This window comes from Parasteatoda tepidariorum, chromosome 7, assembly GCF_982258835.1.
Source record: "Parasteatoda tepidariorum strain Cologne lab strain chromosome 7, Ptep-v5.0, whole genome shotgun sequence".
Classification (NCBI taxonomy): domain Eukaryota; kingdom Metazoa; phylum Arthropoda; class Arachnida; order Araneae; family Theridiidae; genus Parasteatoda; species Parasteatoda tepidariorum.
The window spans coordinates 63,470,134-63,494,346 of NC_141761.1; the positions used below are offsets into that span (position 1 = coordinate 63,470,134).

At 30.5% G+C, this 24,213-nt stretch overlaps 1 protein-coding gene across 2 annotated transcripts in view; it reads right to left on the reverse strand.

Moving 5' to 3' along the window:
• The window catches only part of LOC107451272 (fatty acid synthase), an 85,271-nt gene extending 62,752 nt beyond the window's left edge, over nucleotides 1–22,519 (reverse strand). The window contains exons 1-6 of one of the 2 annotated variants that reach the window (XM_071183367.2): nucleotides 22,402–22,519; nucleotides 16,651–16,827; nucleotides 13,706–13,861; nucleotides 10,538–10,705; nucleotides 3,772–3,972; nucleotides 2,374–2,496 (exon numbers count right to left, since the gene is read on the reverse strand). In XM_071183367.2, the coding sequence (XP_071039468.2) occupies nucleotides 2,374–2,496; nucleotides 3,772–3,972; nucleotides 10,538–10,705; nucleotides 13,706–13,861; nucleotides 16,651–16,827; nucleotides 22,402–22,417 (841 nt within the window). In that variant the 5' untranslated portion in view covers nucleotides 22,418–22,519. The remainder of the gene's footprint in view (nucleotides 1–2,373; nucleotides 2,497–3,771; nucleotides 3,973–10,537; nucleotides 10,706–13,705; nucleotides 13,862–16,650; nucleotides 16,828–22,401) is intronic. The other variant, XM_087167945.1, reaches the window with a different exon arrangement.
• Nucleotides 22,520–24,213: the final 1,694 nt, after the last annotated feature.

The following is a 24,213-nucleotide window of genomic DNA, read 5'->3' on the forward strand; positions in this document are numbered from 1 at the left end:
AGGTTGTTTTGTGGTTAATGGAAATCTACTTTAGAGCAACCCGGCTTAGGGATGTTGTTTTCGAGGTATACGGATTATTTTTCCTACACTTCAAGCAAATACGCATATTTGAGGTGTGAATAATTGCACTCGATCTAAACTAAAATTACTTTTGCGTTACATATGAAGGTATATTTTGTGATGTGTAAATGAGGTTGAATTTGAGGTTTATTAGTGAAGTAATTTTTGGTCCAAAACATAACCTTATTTTCTACCTGAAGTGTATTTTACATCTGTCAACCACAAAACAACCTTAAAAACACCTCATTCTTTCTCAAGGGACGCGCCTGAAAAAATAATTTACTTCGAATTATAAGACATTGTTTATTAACATCAAATAATAGTAAGCTTAAATAGAGTTAATCAGAGCATTAGAGAAGAGAAGTCACGCAAGTTCAGAGCTTCAACATTCATATATTGAATATATTGTTCACATTGAAAGCGAACATTCAATATTCCACCAGGAATTACTACAGGTTTTGGTTGATCGCAAAAATTGCCTGAAACGACTTATTTGTAAACATTTATTCCTTGCAAGAACCATTCAACCAAATTGTCAAAGAGAATTTTAATTGACGATTAACTCTGTTGAGAGAAAAAAATGCAATAGATGCCTTTTGCAGCGTTCAGGAGTACCTTGTATCATTGACATTATGGTTAAGAGTTCAGGCTGCTCTTTAACTACTCGGTATTTTGATTGATAATAAATTCAGTTCGGCGATAATATGAAAGAATTCTTATTGTTACTGTTGGAAAACAATTCAAACTTTTATTGTAAAAAGATTAAAAGCTTCAATTAAACTTTTATCACTTTATTCGCAATGTAATCAAAATTTCTCAACGAACTGAACCTGAAAATTTAAAATTTCCAATTAGTGGATAGTGGCCTGGAAACTCTAATTATTTAGAACCCACTTTTTCTCAAATGAGTCAGTGACAGATAACGATAGGTCTTTTTCCTTTATTAGCCTTTTTTTGCAAACTTTTTTTCGCTTGAATTAAATTATGTTTTTAATAAAAATTAATATTAGAAATGATCTATGGCTATAAAAAGTTCATTCATCAATAAAAATAATATAAATATGTGACAAAATTTAGTTAAACATACTATATTTAAAGAAATGTTTTTAAAAATATTTGGGAGGGCAAAATACATTTAATGTATACATTACAACCTTGATATATATGAATTGTTAAGAAATTCTCCTTCCACATGAATCTTTTCGCAGCAAATTGATGGATTCTGAATAATCGAAATTTTAAATGGAAACATTGGACATTTAAAAAAAAAATTTGTTTTCCAGAGTCTTTTTCTGCATTGTTGTACTATTATCGTTAAACGATTTCCAAAAAAAATTATGGCCAAAAGTGGCGGGTTGTTTGTTTAGTTTAAGCCGCCACATTTTTTGCTGAATCACCACGCGATGAGTGGCTTTTTCATATCTACAATGATAGTATTGATGTGGCGATATAACGATAAATTCCGTTTTCTGCGATAAAAAAAGACTGTCAATTGCTCTTTCACCACTCGAAAATAGGAAATGAGTTGTTAGAAAAATGCTCGATATTTTGACAGGTGATCAACTTCATTTGAACATATTATAGCAATAAATTTTGTGGGGGGATAGAAAACCATTGAAACGTGCATTGTTATCAGAAATAGAGCTCCAGCTGAAAAGTGATCTTTCGGGCTAATTGAATTGTGGCCAAAATTTATTTGCTCGATAATTTCTATTCGATGATAATGTAACGATAATTACTGCTTCTTATTATAAAAAAAACTTGAAATTGGCCTTATTGTCAAGCACTAAAATGCAGCTACATTTTGAGCTTCTTACCAAGTCGGAAATTGGTCAGAATTTTGATTGACGTTTGCTTCTCAATAGCAAAAACAAACGAAAATAGGCTAAAACTTATATATCTTTAACTAATTTTAAATAGTTCGCGTTTTTATTGATGATAAGTTCTCTTTGGCAATAATACGGGAGAAATTTTACTTGTAACTATCAAAAAATGGAGAGGACTTGTATAATAATTTATCATTGAAGTAAAGTCAATAAAGTATTCTAACTAGTGTCAAATTGTTTTAAAGTTTGAGGAATAAATTCTGCCTTCATTGATAAGGAAATGATAAAGAATGTATTGCAAATTTTGCCAGTTAAATTTTGATTACTCTAGCCAGTAAAAAGTAGCCATAACTGCAATTGCAAGATTCCATCATTAAAGACAGAAGGAAAAGAAAATATACTTAATACCTTATAGACGGAAAATGTTCTTAAAGTTCCTTTTGAAAGTTACTTTTCTTATTAAATGCAGTGGAGGAGTTTTTGTTACCTTCACTAACGAATCCGGATGCGAAATATTCAGTGCCGAGAACAGTTGCGTAAGCCCGTCTAGCCATAGAAGCCCTTTGCAAAAAAATAGCAGCTACACCATCACTTCTTATCGTGCCATCAGCTAAGTAAACAATAATTATATTAGAATGTTTATACTCCTTATATCACAACTCATACCATATAAGAATCTCGTTATAAGAGCCAAAACGATAAAACCAAACGAATTAGAAAAAAATCATAGTTTTCTAATGACTTATCAATTGTTATAAATAATGATTATTTTCAGGTTTAAGTGTTAAAGGCTTCAAGCGCACAAACGCTATCGTTTCGACCTGACGTAGAGGAAACAGAGACCGTTTATCCACACTGAAGAAGGTTCTGAACGCAATTTTTATATGATGCATGCTTGTTTACTACATATGATGCATGCTTGTTTAAGGCATTCGCTGTGTCACATGGTTAATGCTTATAGTCAACAATAATATATCAAAGCGGTCATTAGTTTTCTGCACAAATGGGTGGTCCTTACGATCTTGGAAATGTTCAATTTCGAATGTTCTTCATTACTAGAATCTTCATTATTAGAGCGTTCTTTATTTTGAACGTTTTTCACAATTAGAATTGACGATAAAACATGTCTGTTCAGAACCACTTTATTTTTTTTCACTTTTCATGTTGTATAGCTTTATTTAAGGTCTATTTCCCTTGCATAGTTTTCCTCGTAAATTAGTAGATAACCAACCAGTTTATTAAAGACGAATAAAGTTTTATATTTGTAAGCTAACTAGCGTCATGCCAAAACATAAAAAGCTGGTAGTTAAGTTTTCACACGAGAGTCTAAATACTCACTTTTTACCGCTCCAATTATTTTAAGTATATATTTCTGTTAGAGAACCTCTGCTAGGGATTTCTGTTCTCAGAATATTAACTTGGAGCAAAGATTTTTCAAATATCCTCTTAGAAATTTTAATACTAGTCTTTTAGTTTTGGGAGAGCGTTTGTCAGCTTAATAGTTAATTAAAAATCCTTAATTTTCTATTTGTTTACATATTTTTTTGTAATAAAAACTTTGTTTTAAAATTATTAAAAACAGCATAAACGATTTCAAAATTAATTAAATAAATTGAAAAAGCGAAGGAAAAATATAAATAAAGTGAATAAATACAGTGTAAGGACTCTATCTACAACTAAGCCTAAATTATTTGTAAATATAAATTGTTGATTTTTATGACCAACCTATCCCAAAATTTACTAATACCACAGAAGTATAAATTTGCAGCTTACACAACCATAGAAAAAAGTCTTTCCGTACATATAAGTTAAAAGTTAATAAAAGTGAAAATTTAAGAATCCCTGGTTTGACATAAACCATGCAAATAAAGAAATAAGTTCTTACCATCCTCATCAAATGGAGCGCAAATACCTGAAGTGGAAATTATGCCAGCCTTTATCATAAGATGAAGATTTTGCGGAAGCAAATTAATTTGACAGCTGTTAACAATTGCTCCATCTATTTTACCATCTTTTAAATCGGTGTAAGCTGCATAGAATGCTGCTAATGAAGAAGAACAGGATGTATCTATCACCATGCTTGGACCTAAAATATATTTTAAAAATAGGTACTTCAGCTCAAGTGACCTAACTGAGAACCTATGATATATATAGTAATTATATATTACTTCCATCTAAAACTTCGTTGCAGTCAATTTTATTACTATTTCTGTAGAGTGGCCAAGGAACAACATCAAGAATAACCAAAGGAAAAAGAGAAAAAAATGACAAGCAGAAAAAGAACAAAAGAATGAAACTGTTTACAAAATGTACATGGAGCGAAAGCTTCTTGCGACGATAAGTTCACAATTTCATTTTCAGAAGACGAGTGCGCACTTTTTTCACATACATCATATAGTTATTCTCTTTCATGACATATGATCCACATATACTTATCCAGACTTTATTGTTAAGGTTGAGGTCGTAAGAAGGAATCATAAGATCGGATGAAGATGCTTTAAATTCTCAAAATATTTATTAAATTGAATGGTAATTCAGTTCCTAAAAGACATTCAAACACGAGAGTGGGTCGTTAAAGGTCCCTGGATTTGGAAATCGCCTTCTGTTAATTAGAGAAATGGCTATAATTTTATGAAGGTTTAAAAATTTCCTTCGCATTGCTTTGCAATCGCAATTCATTCAATCCTAAGACACGTTTAAAATAGCAAGGAAATGTGCTATACTTTTTTTTTCAAATAGAAATTTTATTCTCTTAATCTTATTCTTTATTTGAGAAATCTACTATGATCCAGTATTATTAGAATGAATTCTTAGTTATTACTATGAGCTTGAAAGACAAAAATAGTATAGTTTTTTGAATCATTTTTATTACAGATTTAAAAATTTTTTTTTCTTTATTAGATAAGAGTTCTTTCTTTCAGTTTAAAAATTTATTTCTAATGAAAAAAATGATCTATGAAAATAAAAGAAATTCGTCCCTCTTTTGACTCCTTAACTGCTTGTGCTAGGGTCAAAAAATTTAGACACCAGTTGAGAGAGGATTGAGAGAGGAAAGTATTTCTACAGATCCCAAAAATTGTTTAGAAAAATCAACTAGACTGTTTAGGAGAGGCATTTGAAATATGACATTTTTCCTCATTGTTTTTTTCATCCGCCATTGTTTTAAATTGAACTTCAAGTGATTTTGCTAATTTAAATGTTTATAAGAAAAGATCAGTGATGCTTGTTAGCTTAAAGCTCTAATTTATCAAGAAAAGAGTTAATTTCACGCACTTTAATGCTTAATTATTATTTATTCATTTTGTGATATAAACTCAATTTTCAAAACGAAGGTTTGATTGCAGACTACGTCAGTCACTAAATTAGTATTCCCAATGTTACATAAGTAATTCTGCTTTATTTATCTATTGTTACGCAATCGAAACATATTTCAAAACTAAGCAATTTAAAATCAACTATAATACTATTAAAAACAGAAAAAAGTTTTTACTAAGAAGTGAAATCAATAGAGAAAGGGTACTTTCAGAAAACCGAAAAAATTCGCCGTGGTATCTCGATGCCAATGGTGCTTAAATAATTTTGGTAATACGTACTATTTGAATTGTGGTATTAAGTACTATTTTTAATAGGTACCAATTGTACTTATAAAAGGTACTTAGTTTTAATATCAAGATACCAAATATAGGTACTGTGGCAATACATTTTTTATGGTCACCAAAAAGTAAAGTACCTGAAAAAATTTCAAAAAACGTGCTTTGCTTAGCTACTAATTTAAAGTCACTTTAAAGAATAACAAACAACACCAAGGGAAAAAAAGTTGGACTTACTTCTGTGGGGGAATTAATCTTAGACTATGTCAACCTTCATCTATCAAAAGGTACCTCGTGATGGATTCAAGTTAACATGTCTTATATATTATTGATTTGGTATTTAATATTTGTAGTGGTAGTTACGCCACATTACTCCCCTTCCAGAATTTTATCTGGGATAGAATTCGATGAACAATTACCACTAGTTGATTAATGCTGTTTATTTATTAACTTCAATTTTTGCTCATTATAATTTTTTTTTTCTTCCAAGCATTTAGCTCGTTATTTTTTTATATATAGCTTTTCGCTATTTTTTCCCATACTTTTTTTAATAGCTTTTCGCTATTTTTTTTTCTAGCATTTCGCTCATTATTATTTATTAACCGGGAGACTTTATTTTCTTCACCAGATTTCTTTTTTTGTTTTTTTTTTCTTCTTTTTTTTAGCAATATTTTTTTAAGCAAATCAACTGTTTAATGTGGATTCATCCATCATTATTGACAATTTCTTATCACGTCCGTAGGTCACCAATGTGGGGAATTACAAATCGACTATGTCAACCTTCATCTATCAAAAGGTACCTCGTGATGGATTCAAGTTAACATGTCTTATATATTATTGGTTTGGTATTTAATATTTGTAGTGGTAGTTACGCCACACTTCCCCCTAATCTATTATTTGTGAAGCAGTGAGGGAGCAAAAGCAAGCCCTTTTCGCAAAAAGTAGCCCGCAAAGGTTTTTTTTTTTTGTTTATTTTAATTGATTTGGTGATGTTGCTGCTGAATTTTCCCTCTACAAATAGGTGAGTGGTGCCCTCTAGGTCAAAAACTCTGACCTGAAATAAGGTGTATTGTGATTTCTTTCCAGATATTTCACAAAGTTACATATTATAAGAGTGTAAATACAAAAGTTGTTGATCGGTGAATTTCACGTAAGATGAGTATCCAATATGATACATTTTGTTTAAGTTTTTGTTTGCTTCCTCAGCTAATAAGTAAAAAAAAAAGAAAAAAGTAAAAAAAAATGTCTTACAAATAGTGTATTTTTTTCTCAAGTTATTTAGCAGACAACGCTTTGTATTGAAAAAGTGTAAAGACGAAAGCTGTCGCCTAATCGCCTAAAGTGAATAGCTAAATGATATATTTTAGTTAAATGCTCCCTTGACCTATTGTAAGATTTGGCTAAAATTATCACCTTTTCAAAAAAATTTCTTTTTTACCGAAGTTATTACTGAAATGCAGTAAAACACATTTTGTCAATCCTATTTTTTACGGCTGTTTTCCTGATGCTTTGAAAACACTTTTTTCCCCTAATAAAATATATCCTGATATAACAATTCTCAGTACACCCTATGCCGAGGTCAGCGTAGGTCAAAAGACGCGACGTGAGGAATTTTTTTTCAAAAAAAAAAAAAAAAAAAAAGATTTCTTCATCCTCACCAAAAAATGGTACTTTTAATAGGGTTCTTTGATGTCTCTTTGACAATTTTTATTATCAACCTGATATTCTACTCAGTTAAATATCGTTATTTCAAACAAAACTTAAGTGAAGACAGATTACGATTAAAAGAAAATGATTTTTCATTTTAAATATCAAAACTACCAGTTGTGGAATATTAATATAGTAAAAGCTCGACATAACAACCCGATTACTCCAAACTGATATTATAACATAAGATGTGTGTACAAAAATATGGTAAATATCTCCTATATAACTAATAAGTACTGAACTCATTTTGACAAATTATGCAAAACTTAAAAAATAAATAGGAAGCTACAAGATTGTTGGCCATATATGTATGATTTTAATGATGATTTTTAAATATAAATATAATTTCAAAAAAATACATTATAAGAGATGTGCAAAATAAATTATAAGATAAGAAAACGTGGGGTGTGATAGCCCAGAGGTTAGAGAATCGAACTCCGATCCGGAGGAGCTAGGGTTCGATTCTCGACTCCGCTTAAACCCATCGAGTACTACATGCTATATACATGCTCGTAAAATCTGTGGAATCGAAAGTCCTCTGTTCGGTCGCTGAGCATTTCCATGGATAAAACCTCTTTCAGATCTATGTCTGAATTGAAGATGTGACCTAAAGAATGTGTGGTTCTGTCAATTTTTTTCTCTCCAACATTTAGTGTGGTAGCAAATTTTATGATTTAGCATTTGAGTTAAACTGATATTGATTACCTCTTTTATTAAATAATTCAATGATCTATATAAAGCAGGGTTTCCTAACCTGTGGTTTATGAATCCCTAAGGGGTCCATGAGTCATATTTTGGGGGTCCGCTAACTACTCCTAATTTTTAAAACGTTTGGAAGCCTACCCATTGCTTGTAAAGCGATCTATGGCAGCTATAATTCCGTTTGCTACGGTGTATCTTTGCGAAGTGGTATTTTCCACACTCGTGACAATAAAAACAAAACATCGAAATCGATTGAATGTTGAACAAGATATGCGCGTTGCTTTGTTGAAAACTATCCCCCAATTCAATTTGTTGATTAAGGAAAAGCAGCAGCAACCTTCACATTAAAAATTTTAATTATAAAAATTTTGTATACTATTAAAATAATAAAATAAAATTTTTTCTAATAATGGATGGTTTTTGCAATTAATTTTTTCACAGGAGAGTGGTCCGTGACTTCTTAAAAAATTTTAAAGGGGGTCCATTATACCAAAAAGGTTAAGAAACACTGATATAAAGGGACTGATTAATATTTGGTGATGATTTTAAGTGCTGACGAAATTTCTGGCATATATAGGTACTTGCATGTCATTTTAATGAACATTTATACAATGTGTAGAGTTAAAATTTTCTGGTTTGCAGCAATCCAATTGAGTCAACTTCAGAGTAGGATATGAAAGAGCTGATTAATATTTGGTGATGATTTTAACTGCTGATGAAATTTTGAATATATTTAGGTACTTGCATGTCATTTTACTAAAAATTTATACAATGCGTAGAGCTAAAACTTTCTGGTTTGCAGCAATCCAGTTAAGTCAACTTCAGAGTACCTAATGCAGCAGAAACTATAAATTTTCAGCTTTTGTATATAATCTGTGATGATGTAGTTCGTTATTTTCTAGAAAGTTTCATCAATCTACAAAGGCATATTTTCAGGTCAAGCTTTAAGATCAATGGTTATTTTAATGTGGGGGGGGGGGGGAATAATCGCAAAAAATATGCTAACCTCGAGCGCCATAGAGGACCACGATGGTAACGCTGACGTTCATTTTTCTTATGTTTGGGGCCATAAGGGTGATCTCGGTAATGATGAAGCGGACCAGTTTACCAGGAGGACAAGGCGCGACTTGTTTTGATATTGATCTTCCGATGTCTGTCTCGTTGTCACACTGAAAACATGTAACGTGGGAATAAACTGTTTTGGACTGAAATACTTAATTCTTAGCTTCACCGAGAGCAGCGTGGACAAAAAAAAATTTACAGCTATTTTTCAGCTGTCGGAGCGTAGGAAATAGTTTACTGAAATTAACACAGATTCTTACAGGACATGGAAATTTTAACAGCTGCTTGTTTAGGGTTAATTTAATGAATTTTATTTTACTACTGCCGTTGAACAGCCAACCTAATTTTGGGCTTACGACTAAGAATGTTCAACTCCGTATAATTGTAATTTTAAATTCAATCCAGAAGGCAAGGGAACTTTTAGACCAAGTATTGGGGGAGATTTGCCTTCGTGGAGGACTTTTTGATGGAACTTACTCGCATTTGCATTACATGAAGAGGACAACCCCGAAAACCTTCCTCGGTTAGCCTGATAGCAAGGGGATTCTAACCCATGATCCATCTACCACCGTATCACTGCACCTTCTGCCACGTCAGCACTATTGTCAGTACGAGCCGGGTGAGGGATTCCAATCGCAGGGATTCGAACCCGGTTAACGTCATTGGGAAGTGAGCTCTCTATCCCCTGAGCTATCACGGCTCTAATTTAGGGAACTGTAATCTTTGCTCCTGTGGTCAGGATGTTGAAACTCTAGAACACATTATCTTTTATTGAATTTATATTCAAATCAAAGAAAAAACTTAAAATACAAAATTGAGACAATCAGTTTTTTCTTCTTCTTTTTTTGTGACTACCTGTTTAGTTCTTGATTGTTAAATGCATTTAAAACTTAAATATTTTACGCAATTTTGTTTCCAATTTAAACTTCAAATTTTCTTCTATTTCTTTTTAATTTAAAATTGTACTTTGTCCACTCACATCTGTAAGTCTCATGTTGTACTTTGTGAAACATGAGGAGTTGAGAAATAAATTTAAATAATAAAAAACATAGATTAAGTAGCCTTTATCCAAACGATAGTTTTAACGAAATGTTTTTTTTAACTTCATTTTCAGCTTTAAGTCTAGCAAAAAATGATATATACTTAAAAAGTTGTCAATTTAGGTTAACTTTCACAATAGGTCAAGTAAGCATATTTGAATTAAAATATATCATTTTGGGAAAGTTTGCAAAATTTACCGATCTAAAATTTATACTTCTTCAATACAGAGCTTTGTTTGTGAGATAACTGGGAAAAACAAACAAACACAAATATGCTCTATTTAAGGCCACGTTTTTTGACCTTAGAGAAAACGCCCAGCTCTCCCTAGGAGGAAACTTAGGTATGTCATGTTGAAGCCTTACTAAAGCATTTAAAACAAAATCCTTTGACTGCAATTTTTTTCCGTATTGAAACCCCGAACTATCGACCAATTAGTTTTGTGCATGATTTCTCATTGTTGGTTAGCACCGATTAATTAATTAATTATTTATTTTTACCTCATACTAAGAACGGATATCCATTTAGTTGTAAATAAATTGGTATACTTACCGTGCAAATTAAAGAAATATGTAATGCGATTGGCATTTACAAATTTTGTCCAAGAGTATCCCTCATGCTGTAAATCTGACTGGCAATAACCCAAAATAAAGAAATCGGTCGAACTGTTTGCATTGTAAACACCTATATTTGCACCATATACACCCGGAAGGTCATAACCTGAAATTATAGATGGAGAGTCAATAATCGGATAATAGTTTCATTTGTTGGCTATAGGCAAATATTTAAAATTGAATGTGATTTTTTCTCTCTAGACAATCATATTTAAATGTCTTATTCAACATAAAAATAAAATTTTTAAACTTGTTGGTGTGTGAAAACATATGTAATTTTTTTTCTCAATAAAATCTGCATTAATGTATTAACATAAATAAAAAAAATTAAAAAGTTACTATCACTACTTTTTGAATTTTTCTTACAACTTGAAAAAATACTTTTTTCGTGCAAAATTGTAAAAGTGAAGAATACTTGCGTAAAACACATTTTTTGATTTATCAAAACGTTTATGTGACTTTCTATCAAAACGTTTAGTAGGAAACATATTAAACTTCTGGAAAATAATCTTCTGAGTTTTCTTTCATTATTAGCAGCAATAATTCTAAAAATAATAAGCAAAGCAACGCAATATGTATTAGTTTAGGAAAGACAAAAATATTATTGGATCACTGAAAATAACTATAAAATTTTAAAAACATAAAATATTAATCTGTCTGCCATCTAGTCATCTGCATTGTCGTTCTTACATGCTACCTGGTTGTGGAATAAAAAATTATGATATACTAGCATATTAATACTCTTTCAAATCCACCGTATTAGTACAAATAGTTTAAATAATTGAAAACAAAAGACTGTTTAATATTAACCACATTCAAGCCTTGAAAAAAAAAGGAAAAACTTTTAACGATCATTGTTCAAAAAATAAATCAAAGTTCGCATTAAAGCAATACTGTATTTAAAAAAAAAAAAGAAAAAAAATTTTTTTTTAGCTGTGAAATAAGTAAATATTTTAAATTTAAATAAAAGATTTCTTTAACAATGACATGCTGAACAATTAGCGTTGAAAAATCAATGCGGCAAGAAGTTTCAATATAATCCATTATTTCATTAATAAAATTCCTCTGAAACAGAACACAAATAACTTGAAATTTCAATTTTTCCAAGTTTTTAACGTCTTTTTTCCTGATGTTTAGTTTAGGTTTTTATATTCCATGTGTGTTAACTGAGTTTAAGCTCTTTTAAATGCGATGCATATGAACCATGAGTAAAGATTTTTGTTTTAATTTGTTGTTTTTTTAAAAAACATTTTTTTTTTAAATTTCTCTTTATAAAATATGTTCCAATCTTATATAAGTTATTATCTTTATAAAATATTGTACAATTAAATTCGAATACGTTTGCGTATATTTTTTACCTTGATTAAACCTCTGCGAATGCGATTGAATGACACGAAATACACATTGCGGTATAGGATTTTAGTAATCATCCGCAACCTGCATAGAGTTCCGTTTTATTTCATTTTCAAATTATACAAATATGCTTTTAAAATTATGTAAAAGCTTTTAAAAGTTAAACACGTCAGACAGAGACTTAATCCGTGCTATCTTTTACGATGTATATCATAGAATTACTAAAAAAATGGGGTTATAGTTTCTTAGTCTTACTGGAATTCTGGACTTGGCAACATTATTTCGATAAATAAGGCGAACATTCGTTCGTGAAAAAGAAGCATCTATATGTTTGAAAAGCACTGGATTTGATCGGACCACTAAAAAAGACGTGTCTTATGCTGACATGCCCTTAACAAATCAAATGCGAGATAAAATTTTTTTATTTTTGCTTCTTTGTAGAAGAGCACCTTCTGCAAGAAAAGATGTTTATTATTCGTTCATCAGTTTCTTCGGAAAGGCGTACACTTGCATCGACGCATATTTACGGAAGCAAAACAATAGTCTTTATTCAATCAGTATTGTTTTCCTCATTTCACACGATGTAAGAAAGCAAGCAAAAAGAAGACTGTGCTGTTGCAAAAGTTGATATGCTTTCGCGCTCGAAGCTTGGTATCCATTTGGCGCGCACTTAGAGGCAAACAGGCTCACTCCATATCTATAATGGTTTTTTCTTAATTTGCAACATGGTAAAACTCTCATTGATTTTAAAAAAAGCTGGCAATTCATCAAAAATCTCCTTTTTATTTGGTAAAGATGTTTCTTTTATTTTTTTTTTTATTTCCAATGGCAGACATGAATGACAAATTTGTAGCTGAGAACAATGCAAAGAAAGAACAAAAGACGGAAGCAAGAGCAACAAAGAAAGAAAGAGTCTTTAGGTCTCTAATAATGTATCTCGCCCGTCAATAACGTTCCCACAAGGGCCCAGGAGGAAGTGCAGGACAACGTCTCAGATTGTTAGCGTCCCTTTCTTCTTGCAGATTACATAATGGACAAAAGGGGCTTGAAAAGATTTTGATTCTGTACAGGTGTTTTGATAAACAGTCATGGCCAGTGGCAAGGCGATAAAGGGCCACAGATTTTTCTCTTGGCCATGACGGAATATCTTTAATTCCTTCCAGCCAGTCCTTATCTTTGTTTGCTTCTTGAAGTATTGCCTCAAATGTTGTTCGAAGAGTGATTTTTATTAGCCTTTTTGCGGTGTTGAAAGGAACTGGCTTAAGAGATATTTGTAGAATTTTGGCGGCTTCTTTGGCCAAGAAATCTGCAGTTTCGTTACCTTGAAGTCTACAGTGCGCTGGTACCCATTGCATGGCGACATAAAGTAAGGCATTGGGGAAAGATTTTGGTGGTTTAAAATTGTTTTCCTCATCTCTGTCAGATTCTGCGTTTTACAAAAAATTCTTCTTGAAAATAAACATAGATGTATCAACAGTATGCCCCGTTCAATGTTTACTGTAGCAGCATCTTCTGTTAATTGTTACAGTTCCCATCCATAATTTCACACTAAACAATGTATCATTATGGCTTCAACGAGTCTTCAAACGATCATCATATTGAGACCGATGAAAAAAGAAAGGAAATCCGTTCAAAGTTTGGAGATGGTTTACATCTAAGAGCTACGTAGGATCCTGCTAGATTTATTTAATTAAATTATTATTAATATTATTAATCCAAACAGATAACCACGTTAGGCTAAATGTGATTTTACCTGCATCGGCAAATGCCTCATAAGTCACTTCAAGCAGTTTTCTGCACCCTGGGTTCATAGAATTTATTAATGTGTGTGGCATACTAAAGAAGTCCACTTCAAATTTATCCAAGTTCCTTATACATCCAGATGATCCAACAGGATTATCATATACACCTTAAAATAGTATGGAATACATAAATTTAGGTTTAAAATATTTTTTCCATTACCCTATTTTCATTCTCACCTTAAATTTAAAACTTTAAGAAACTAATTAACTTTAAGAACAACATTTGCAAGGCCCTGCAATTTTCTCTCTGGCGCCATAGTTTCATCTAACACTGTATTTCCTTAAGTTTTATTCACTGAGTAAAGATTTTATTTGCGAATTACAGAGAAAATATTTTGTTTAAAAAAATTTATTAACTGTTAAAATGAAAATACCTGTAGGAAGCTGAGTAATAGTGTTTGTAAATACTTACATTTTTTTGAAAACATGAGTTGAAAAAAAAGTATTTATACAAATAAATTTTGATTAAATAAAGAATATTTTATTTTATTCTGAATTGAAAAAAAATTAATAACTGCAAAGGTATTGTTTAAGTGTTAAACGTATTGTGTTTTTTAAATATGAAATTCAAGTTAATGTTCTGATACAGGGCTAAAAGGGATCTCTCCAATTGAAGAAACTTGTTCTGTCCCGAGCATCTGATTTCAGTCAGTGACGTCATGGCGGCGCCGCATCAACTTCTCGCTTTAAAAATAAATTATTCATCATTTAACTAGCATTCTTTTTTTGAAACTTATTTCAATGCATTCATTATTTTTCATATTCTTTTTATTTTGAGGTAATGTTCTTCTCATCTGATAGGAAAAAATTTAACAGTAGTAGTCAAATATTAGCTTGCGCGATAGCGACTAGTAAGAATTATAAAGCACAAAATGAGAAAACGTAATTTTCCATGTTTTACCTCGGAAAATATAAAGGAGACATCAAATGAATTAGGAAATGTATTATAAGAATTTATGCTGCTGTGAATAAAAAGCATTATGTTTTTTGTTTTTCGCTTAGACTTTTAAGAACTTTTATTAGAATTTTGCTATTGATAACGAAAAGAAGAAAAAGCAGTAAGTTTTCATATCATTTACTTACGATTTTCGAGATCTCTGTGCTGCGTGACGTCATGAGGTGAGGAATCATAGCTTCCGTTTTGAGCTAGGACTGAACCAGCCCTTCTCTAACTTCTCTTCAGCCCTGGTACTGATATGGATATTTTTGGTTTTTTCAGCGCTACTCATTCATTTGAGTTAATTTTAGTACCATCTTCATTGTAAAAGCCAATTTAACCCTTCTAGGAATTTTATATTTCTTTATTTTTTTTAAAATTTCTTAAAAATCCTAATTTATTTAATTCTATTTAAATCCTAAATTTATATATCTTTATTTTTTCATAACTATTATTATGGTACTGGGACATGCTACAGTTTAAAGCCCAGTTAATATCACTCTGAAATATGAATTGAGAGTTTGATTTATTATTTGATTGGTAATTAATATTTCTTTCTCCTTATTTATATTTTGTGGTTTATTCAATTTCTCACCAAGTGACTTTACTTACTTTATTGTTGCATTGTGTTGGATAAATTTGCCCCATTTTGATATTTTATCATTATCTACGCCATTAAAAATCGTTATACATGCAGGTTTCATGACTCTACGTTGATTTAGTAAAATACTCGAATCAGAAGATGCGAAGTTGCAATCATTATCAGTATTTTTTATGCAGTCCGCAATAATTACTGCAATCAGTATCAGCTTTTGTTGCAGAGAATCATACATCCAAGCTAGTTTTAATAAAATAAAGCTGAAGGAAATTCCTCTGAATTACTAATAGATACCATGAGCTTATCATCATAGTATTCGTCACTGCTTTTTATTCAAATGCCAGAGGATACCTAATAACATGAACTAATGTGAAATGCAAGCTTTACATAATTTATTTTCACATAAAATAGTACAATTCAAATTAAGCATATAGAGAACATAGTATAAGTTGTTGAAAAAAATTAAGATTTCGATAAAAATGAAAGTACGATTTCATGTGCAATAAAGCATTGCTTACAACTTATCGTTGCTTTGAAACTAAACCGTGGTAACTCAAAAAAGCAAGTTTCTCAGGAGAGCGATTTCTAACTTTTCAGGAATTTCCACCGCAGGTTGACTCGAAGATATGGCGACTATTGCAAAATAGTTTACATTTAAAAAAAACCTGTTTTTTTTTTTTGCATTTTTCAATGAACTAGGCTTGATTCCTGTAGCATTTATAATTTTGTGGTAATTTCGGAATAAGTTAAGGTACTTTGAGTTGCAACACTTTTCTCTAAAACTTTTATTAAAAGTGGAGAGTTATTTCAAAATACAACGATGTTCTTCAAAATGTCCTCCCCAATATTACGTATTTCATTTCAAATTTTAACATACAATAGTGCAGGAAAAAAATCGCTCTCCTGAAAGATTTGCTTTTTTGAGTTACTACGATTTAGTTTCAAAGCGACGTTATGACTAAAATTAAGAGTTATTCGTAAAATGTAAGCAATACATTATGAGTTGAAATTAAAAAAGACACTAATTTTCCTTGCTTTTACTTTAGCAGAATAAAATTAATTTTTGTAATCGAAGAATATTTAGTACTTGTATATTCGATAGGAGGAATTTTTTTTTAATATTAAAATTTCTTGCCCTTTTTCTCAGGCTCTCGTTGACTGTTGCCTAGCTTCACCTTCTATCCACTTTGTCGCGACTATTTCTTTAAGCAACCTTTTAAGATCACCAATTAGAAAAATATCAATTATCGTTTAAATCTATGTAATATTTACTCTATATTGCATTTATTTTGGCATAATTTTATCTAGAAATACCGTTTTGAGTAAGATTATAAATAAATTTGCACAACTCAAGGGCATACCTTTTGGAAATCTTTTGTTATCATAAAATACAAGTTTCTTTTTTGCATAGATACCCTCTTTGAGTTCTTTTATGTTATCACAGCTTGGAAAACGGCCTGCCATTCCACTGATGACAATGTCATCAGGTTTAAGATCTCCCACACAATAATCATGGTAATCCTGTTCACACTCCTCAACTGCAAGAGGAAAAAAAACCATACATAATTTAAAAAAATTATTATATTTCCCCCCAAAACCTGATAATAACATCTCAAAGAATCAATTAAAGTTCAAGATTATTTTTGAAGCGAATGAAAGTTCATTATAACGACAATTCATAACAGCAGATTAAATTATCGTTATAACGAGCTCGTCGCTATAAGCAATTACACGTATTTAATGTTAAGACCGGTAGTAAAATTACTATTTTGATTTAGAGTACATAGTTGGAGATGACTGATTTTGGAGAATTATGCTTTGTACATTGTGACATTATCTTTGAAGAAGTTTCGAAATCGTAATAAATTATAACAAGAAAAAAAAATGAAATGAAATGCAATAACTTATCACGTTATTGGTAACAGTGAATGTTGATTTTTATAGTAAGTTGTCAAAAGGGAAATAAGGGGGCATGTCTTTCTTAGCATAGCTCTATTGCTAGTTAGTATTTTGATTGAAGTAAGTCAATATTTATTCACCAATAAGGTAAAGATTAAAATTGATTTCATTTTGGCTTTATAAATATACCTTTCTGGGTTGTAATAAATGGTTATTTAATAATTTATTAAGTTTGTCCACAGTACCACCGTAGTTTGTACACATGCTAGTACACATAGTGTGTACACATGTTTGTGCACATAGTGTGTATTCATATTTTTACACATAGTTTGTACACATGTTGTGAGACTAGAGTTAACAAAAATCGTTTTTTTTAATAAAATATATTAATTATGGAAAAATGAAAATATTTCGTTCTACCAGATATAATCTACCAGATATAAACCGGAAAGCAGATAATCGTACAAATTATTGCTAAAAATACTTCATGAATAAAAAATTATATAAATTTTTTTTCTTTGCAAATTTTTAATTAATGTTCACACTAGCCCACCTCTCCCTTATCTGTTATTGCCAACAATTAAACCGGTTTTCATGCTTTTAGTTTCAACATCTTTTGCAGTACGATTTTTTACGATTTTTTATCGAGTTTTTGATTTTTCTCTATTTGAATGTTAATTTTATTCACCTATTGTACATACTTTTTTGACTTCATTTTTTAATTGAATATACCTTAAGAGCGTATAATGTATATTCTAAAAATATCTATTAAGGGAGGTCATATCAGAATACTTTGCAATTACGAAAGTATAATTGATTAAAATTAAAAAATATACGTCAGCAAATATATTCGGCTTAAACTAGTGCTAAACATTTTCTGTGATTCTTCAAACGCCATAATTGTGAATCCTATTGTGGATATTTTAAAATTAACTATTGCAAAAGTTTCAACACTTGAAATGAATGCAAATAAATACACTCAAAACTGAAGAATTATTTAAAAGATATTCTGGAAAAATTTTGTTTGTCTAAGAGATTTAAATTTTATATTTTGGTGTGGATAGTATTCTTATACATGGGAAAGTGGAGTACAATATTTGAAATAGATCCCTTCTTAACCCCCACGTAGAATTTTCATTTTATTTTAAACTGTCACCCAATTAAAAATTTATTTAACATTAGCTGATAACCGGTTCTCAGTACAGGGCGAAAAATCAATAAATCGGTACTGAATAAAACTACGGATTTATGCACAAAATTGAAAGACATAATCAACACAATTAATGATTGAAGCTTAAATAATTCCAATATGTTTTATTAATTATTATATTTTGTCCTCCCCGGTGATTTCATGTTTTTAGATTATGCAAAATGAGTTCTTAGTAGTCAAAACTTCAAACAAAACTTCAAAAAGTCAAAGCGTCATAAGTCAAACTTCGGAAGTTTTTGACTTCCCTTAAGAAAAGATTTACTGGTTTCATTATCATTGGAAACATTTGTATTGAAGCGTTTGCTGAGGTCCACCCATTGTAGGCAAACTTTACCCCAAACAAACAATTTTCACAGCTGCTCACTACCCTTGAAGAGCGGTTAAAATCTCTTTCCACGTTATCTATATTAAAACTGAACAGTAGTGATTCAGTTTCAATTGGTACTAAATAAACCAATGTAACACATTGTGCTTATATAAATGTACTTAAACTTATTAAAACTGCACCGATTACACTAATACCAGCACAAAGTACCGACAATCAGGGTGCTGGTTCTTTTTACCTGAATATGTTACAGGACATAAAGTTTCGTATATGGTAATTTTAACTGTAAATTCACTGAATCACTCGAATTAAATAAATATTGCTGTAAAAATTGAGGTATAAAATTTAACGGTAAAAATGGGTTTCACGGTAAAATGAATTTTACAGATGACGCACCCAAACTGCTGGTACTTTATATGGTAATTTGATCCGGAATTTTTTACAGTGTAGTGACTAATACCAAAATTAATTAAGCATTATTAGCTCCAATTTTTTATGTTTCTTTTGAAGGAATTAGTAGTATTACTGCTGCCCTGCTACGGTTGGGTATAAAAAAATGAAAAAAAGTAGCATATATAAAAATAACAACTGAACTTAGAAGAAATATGGCCGAATCATAAAAAGACAATTAATACAATTACGCATAGTGTCCGAATAACCCATATCTAAAAGAGAAAAACAGGAAAAACAAAGTATTTACCTGGCGTTATCTTCTATAAAATCTATAGGAATAAATCACTCAAAGAAAGATAGTCACTTATAAAAAACCAATAGTTCTTTTATTTAGGTGAATCCATATTGAGAGACAGGAAAATAGTGTCCAATGGTGGAGTAGTGGGAGAAGGTCAGGAGCTTCCGTGCAAAGGAAATTTTTAGATGAGATTTAGACGACTGTTGGTTGGTGATGGATCATTTTAGTAGTTTACTGGAAACACCGGTCTTTCCGCACAAAAAAATCGGTTGGAGCATTTCCCAGAATTTCGGATTCTTCTCGGCTTTGATTTTTGAAAAGTTAAAAGCAGCATGACGACAAGCTCAGTCACAGACTACTCCAGAAAAATGCATTCCTTTTCATCATAAGTTATCCAATACATCGACAATCCAACTCTTTGAAATTTTTGGAGTAGCTTCTACGGTGAGGACAGCAATTAAAAAATGCTAACATGGCAGCTGATGAGTTAGTTACAGAGAACAAAACAACAAATAAAGATGGCGCAAGGAAGCCATTCTTCCAAAAAGCTTCTCCACCTCAGGGGGGTGGGAGCAAAAAAATATCAAAAACTCCGTTAAGCGGAGGGCAGCAAATTATTTGACCATCAAAATATCGAAAGCATCTCGTCTTTCGCGCTCCTCCTTTTTATAAGATACAAAAACTTAAAGTTGAAGTTGTATTACATGTTGTGCAAGTTAAAGTTAAATTATCTAAAAATTACGAGTTGAGACGAAAAATTGATTATACGTTAACAGTTACGGTTGAGAAACACAACATACACGCGGAGATGAAAGATGCCGACAACCAGTGCGAATTCTCAGAAACGAAAAAAAGGGTGGAATGTTCTCGAAAGAAAGGGGCTCTTCAAGGAGCTGGTAAGGAATTTTAGGGGCAAAATGTCCAAATTGCACCTAAAGCTTAAGGGGCTAAAGAAAGATGATGAAATAAAAAAATGTATTACAAAATTATAAATTAAGTCGACAGAATTAGTATTATTGATTAAAAAAAACAGGATCTTTAGAAAATTAGGCTGTGACCTAATGTCACAACTGCAATATTTTACTTCATAGTACATAATTTTTTTGTTCCAATTAGTATCTTTTTTGATGCAATGAGTACCTTAATTTAGCAATGAGGGCTTCAGTAATTGAATTGTGATTTTCATGATTTTCCTGAATATATTAGTACTAGATTTCATTAATTTAGTATATAATTTATTTTTTAATTTCAAATACCGTTGGAGCTGAAATTTAGAAACAAAAATATATTTTTCTATTTTTGAATTCGAAAAAACAGTCTAACAGTTACAAAAAATATCTGTTTGATTATGGGAATAGTATTTGTTCTAAAATATAAAATCCAAAAGAAGTAGTTTTAATTTTTTTTAATTTAATCATTTCGTAAAAATTTATCAATAATTGATTTCGTAAATTAAAGAAATTTTAATGACGAATAACTGTAATTAATTCTTGAAGATTTTACTTTAAACGCAGAAAAAGACAGCGGTGTTGCATGTTGTATTTGATCATTGAGTTTATCTGATACAAAGGCTAAAAGTGGTTTCGTGGTTTCACGTGATTTCAGATAGCTTTAGAAATTTCATTTCGCTGAAGTATTCTACGTATGCTACCACATTCACGTTGATCAATGAGTCTAACTGATATAAAGGGTAAAAAACATCTAAATATCAAAGAACATGCAATAACATTCTTTTTTTAATGAGAGCTATAAGCTAAAAAAACATCACTGATATTTACTTAAAATTATATGAAAAAAATGAAGAATGGTGCAGTTAAATTTTTATAAATAACTGGTTTTAAATCCATGAAAAAAGTAAATTTTTCTAACATATCTCCCGGATGATTTAAATAAAAGTTTTAAATGATTTTTAGAATCGGGTACAAAAATTACCCCCTTTCAACCACTCTTTAAATTTCAATATAATGAAACAAATGGTTTCCAACCCAAGTACATTTTTCGAACATATCTCCCGGATGATTTAAATAAAATTTTTAAATGATTTTTAGAATCAGGAACTAAAATTACCACCTTTCAACCACTATTTAAATTTCAATATGAAAAAATAAAATATGAAAAGATAACTGGGTTTAAACCCATGAATAAAGTACATTTTTTAAACTTATCTCCCCGATGAATTTAGCAAAAGTTTTGAATGATTTTTAGGATCGGGAACTAAAATTATCCCCTTTGAGCTGCTCTTCAATATGATAAAACAAATGGTTTCCAACCCATGAAAAAAGTAAATTTTTCGAACACATCTCCCGGATGATTTAAATAAAAGTTTTAAATGATTTTTAGAATCAGGATTTAAAATTAACACCTTTCAACCACTCTGTAAATTTCAATATGAAAAAATAAAATATGTTCTAAGATAACTGGGTTTAAACCCATGAATAAAGTACATTTTTTAAACTTATCTCCCCGATGAGTTTAGCAAAAGCTTTGAATGATTTTTAGGATCGGGAACTAAAATTATCCCCTTTGAACCGCTCTTCAATATGATAAAACAAATGGTTTCCAACCCATGAAAAAAGTAAATTTTTCGAACACATCTCCCGGATGATTTAAATAAAAGTTTTAAATGATTTTTAGAATCAGGATTTAAAATTAACACCTTTCAACCACTCTTTAAATTTCAATATGAAAAAATAAAATATGTTCTAAGATAACTGGGTTTAAACCCATGAATAAAGTACATTTTTTAAACTTATCTCCCCGATGAGTTTAGCAAAAGTTTTGAATGATTTTTAGGATCGGGAACTAAAATTACCCCCTTTGAACCACTCTTCAATATGATAAAGCAAATGGTTCTGAAGTTAACAGAGACACACAAACTACTCATTTTATTATTAGAGAATTAAATCCATAGTGTAAAAAATTTTAAATTTGAAGTTGAAGAGTTTATAATCCTTAATTTTTAAAATTTACAATAAAAAGTGACTTACCTAAGTTCCGAAACATATTAAAATAGTTAATTTCTTCCTGTCTTTGTCTCAAAGTTTGTAAAAATATTTATAGGAGAAAAGTCTGACGTAATTTCAGTGTTAAATTAGGTTTTGTTAACGTAAATCTCCAGAGGAAATTAAAGCGTTGCATAACTACAGTCATTAAGAAAGTGTTGTATTTCTATTTTCTTCAATGATTATTTGACGCTATTATTTATACAAATTATATATTTTTCCAAAAAGAATTGAGTCAATGGGTGTAACATTCTTATAACGTGCGTAATAATGCGTCAAAGATGAATGGTTATGGATATTAATGACTAACTACCATAAAAATATGCTTATTTTCTTTAATTAGACGGAAGCAATTCAAGAGGTATAGATTAAAGTTCTATTTTCAGCAGTCTGGCTTAGTATATATTTATTAGGGCAATTAATGTCTATTTTAGTTTAATTTTGGCATGTATTAACCTTAATAGGTTTTTGTAACGTATTTGAACTTTTCTTACATTTTTTAAAATTCTTAATATAGTCCCAGTGATCGGATTTAGCACACTACAAGTAGTGAAACTACTGTAGTCGCTACGTTTTTTTGTAGTTTGTAGTGTAGTGCGCTACTTTTTTTTAAAAACATTGTAGTGAATAGTGGCGATACAAAAAAAGTAGTTTGTAGTGATTCCTGACAACTACTTTTAACATTAGTTTTGAAAAAAAAACACGGTTCTAAAGCAAATAATTTTTCGAATTTGATGTGTACAAATCTTCACGAGTAAGTTAATGGATGCACAGTGGGCCAGCATCCAAGGTTTCGTGGCCAAAATTAGTATTTCGATAAAATTTGTTTCAAAATTTGGGGGTTTTTATGTGCAGGTAAATTGAATTCATAGTTGAAATTTTGAAATACCAAAAAAAAAAAAGCAAAAAAAAAAAGAATGGCGGCTCAAATATGTCGAGTAAAAAAAAATTATATAGTACGTTTAAATAATTAAATATAGCAATGAAAATATAATAGTTTTCGTAATTTTATATTAAAAATTAAAAGCAAATTATATTTCCAAAATAATATTACAAAATAAAGCGAATTAATTACGAAATAACGCGATAGCATGAAAAAAAAATATAATTTTTGTTTTTCGGTATATTTAGTCCACCTTTGCAATATGGGCAAAATGGGGCAGGTTTTTTTCGAAAGAAGAAACATCAAAGAAGACAACAAAAAAAAGTTTAGCTAATTACCTTGTGGAACTTTTTGTAGATAAGTTTCGAAAGTGATTCAAACACTGCAAAATGTCAAATGATAAGATATAAACTATAAGTTTATCAAGAGTATTAACTGATCCAACAAATTGAAAAATTGTACTATAATTTCAGACTAATTACTCTGATAAAAATGCAACAGTAAGGTGAAATTCCTATATAGATTTCTGAAATACAAATTTAAAAGTTACATTAAAAAAAATTTCTTTAACATATTTTTCACTACATTGTACTCTCGTTGGTCTAAAAAGTAAATTATAATGTTAGGAATGATTATGAATACTTAATTTGGGCTATATTAAAACTGCCTACACATATTTTAGTTGAAAATTTAATTTTGATTTTTGGCCAATGATCATGGTCTTCTAGCCCAGTGTGGGATGCAGTGAAAATGACCCTGTAGCCGCGGCACAGCTTTAACAGAAATTTCGTATTTAAAATCACGTGTAAATAATATTGAAACAAGCCATTACGAAAAATAGATAATTAATCACCTTAGTCGCACTTTCCCACGCGAATGAATGCTCGCGAAACACTGATCTTATTTAAAAGGAA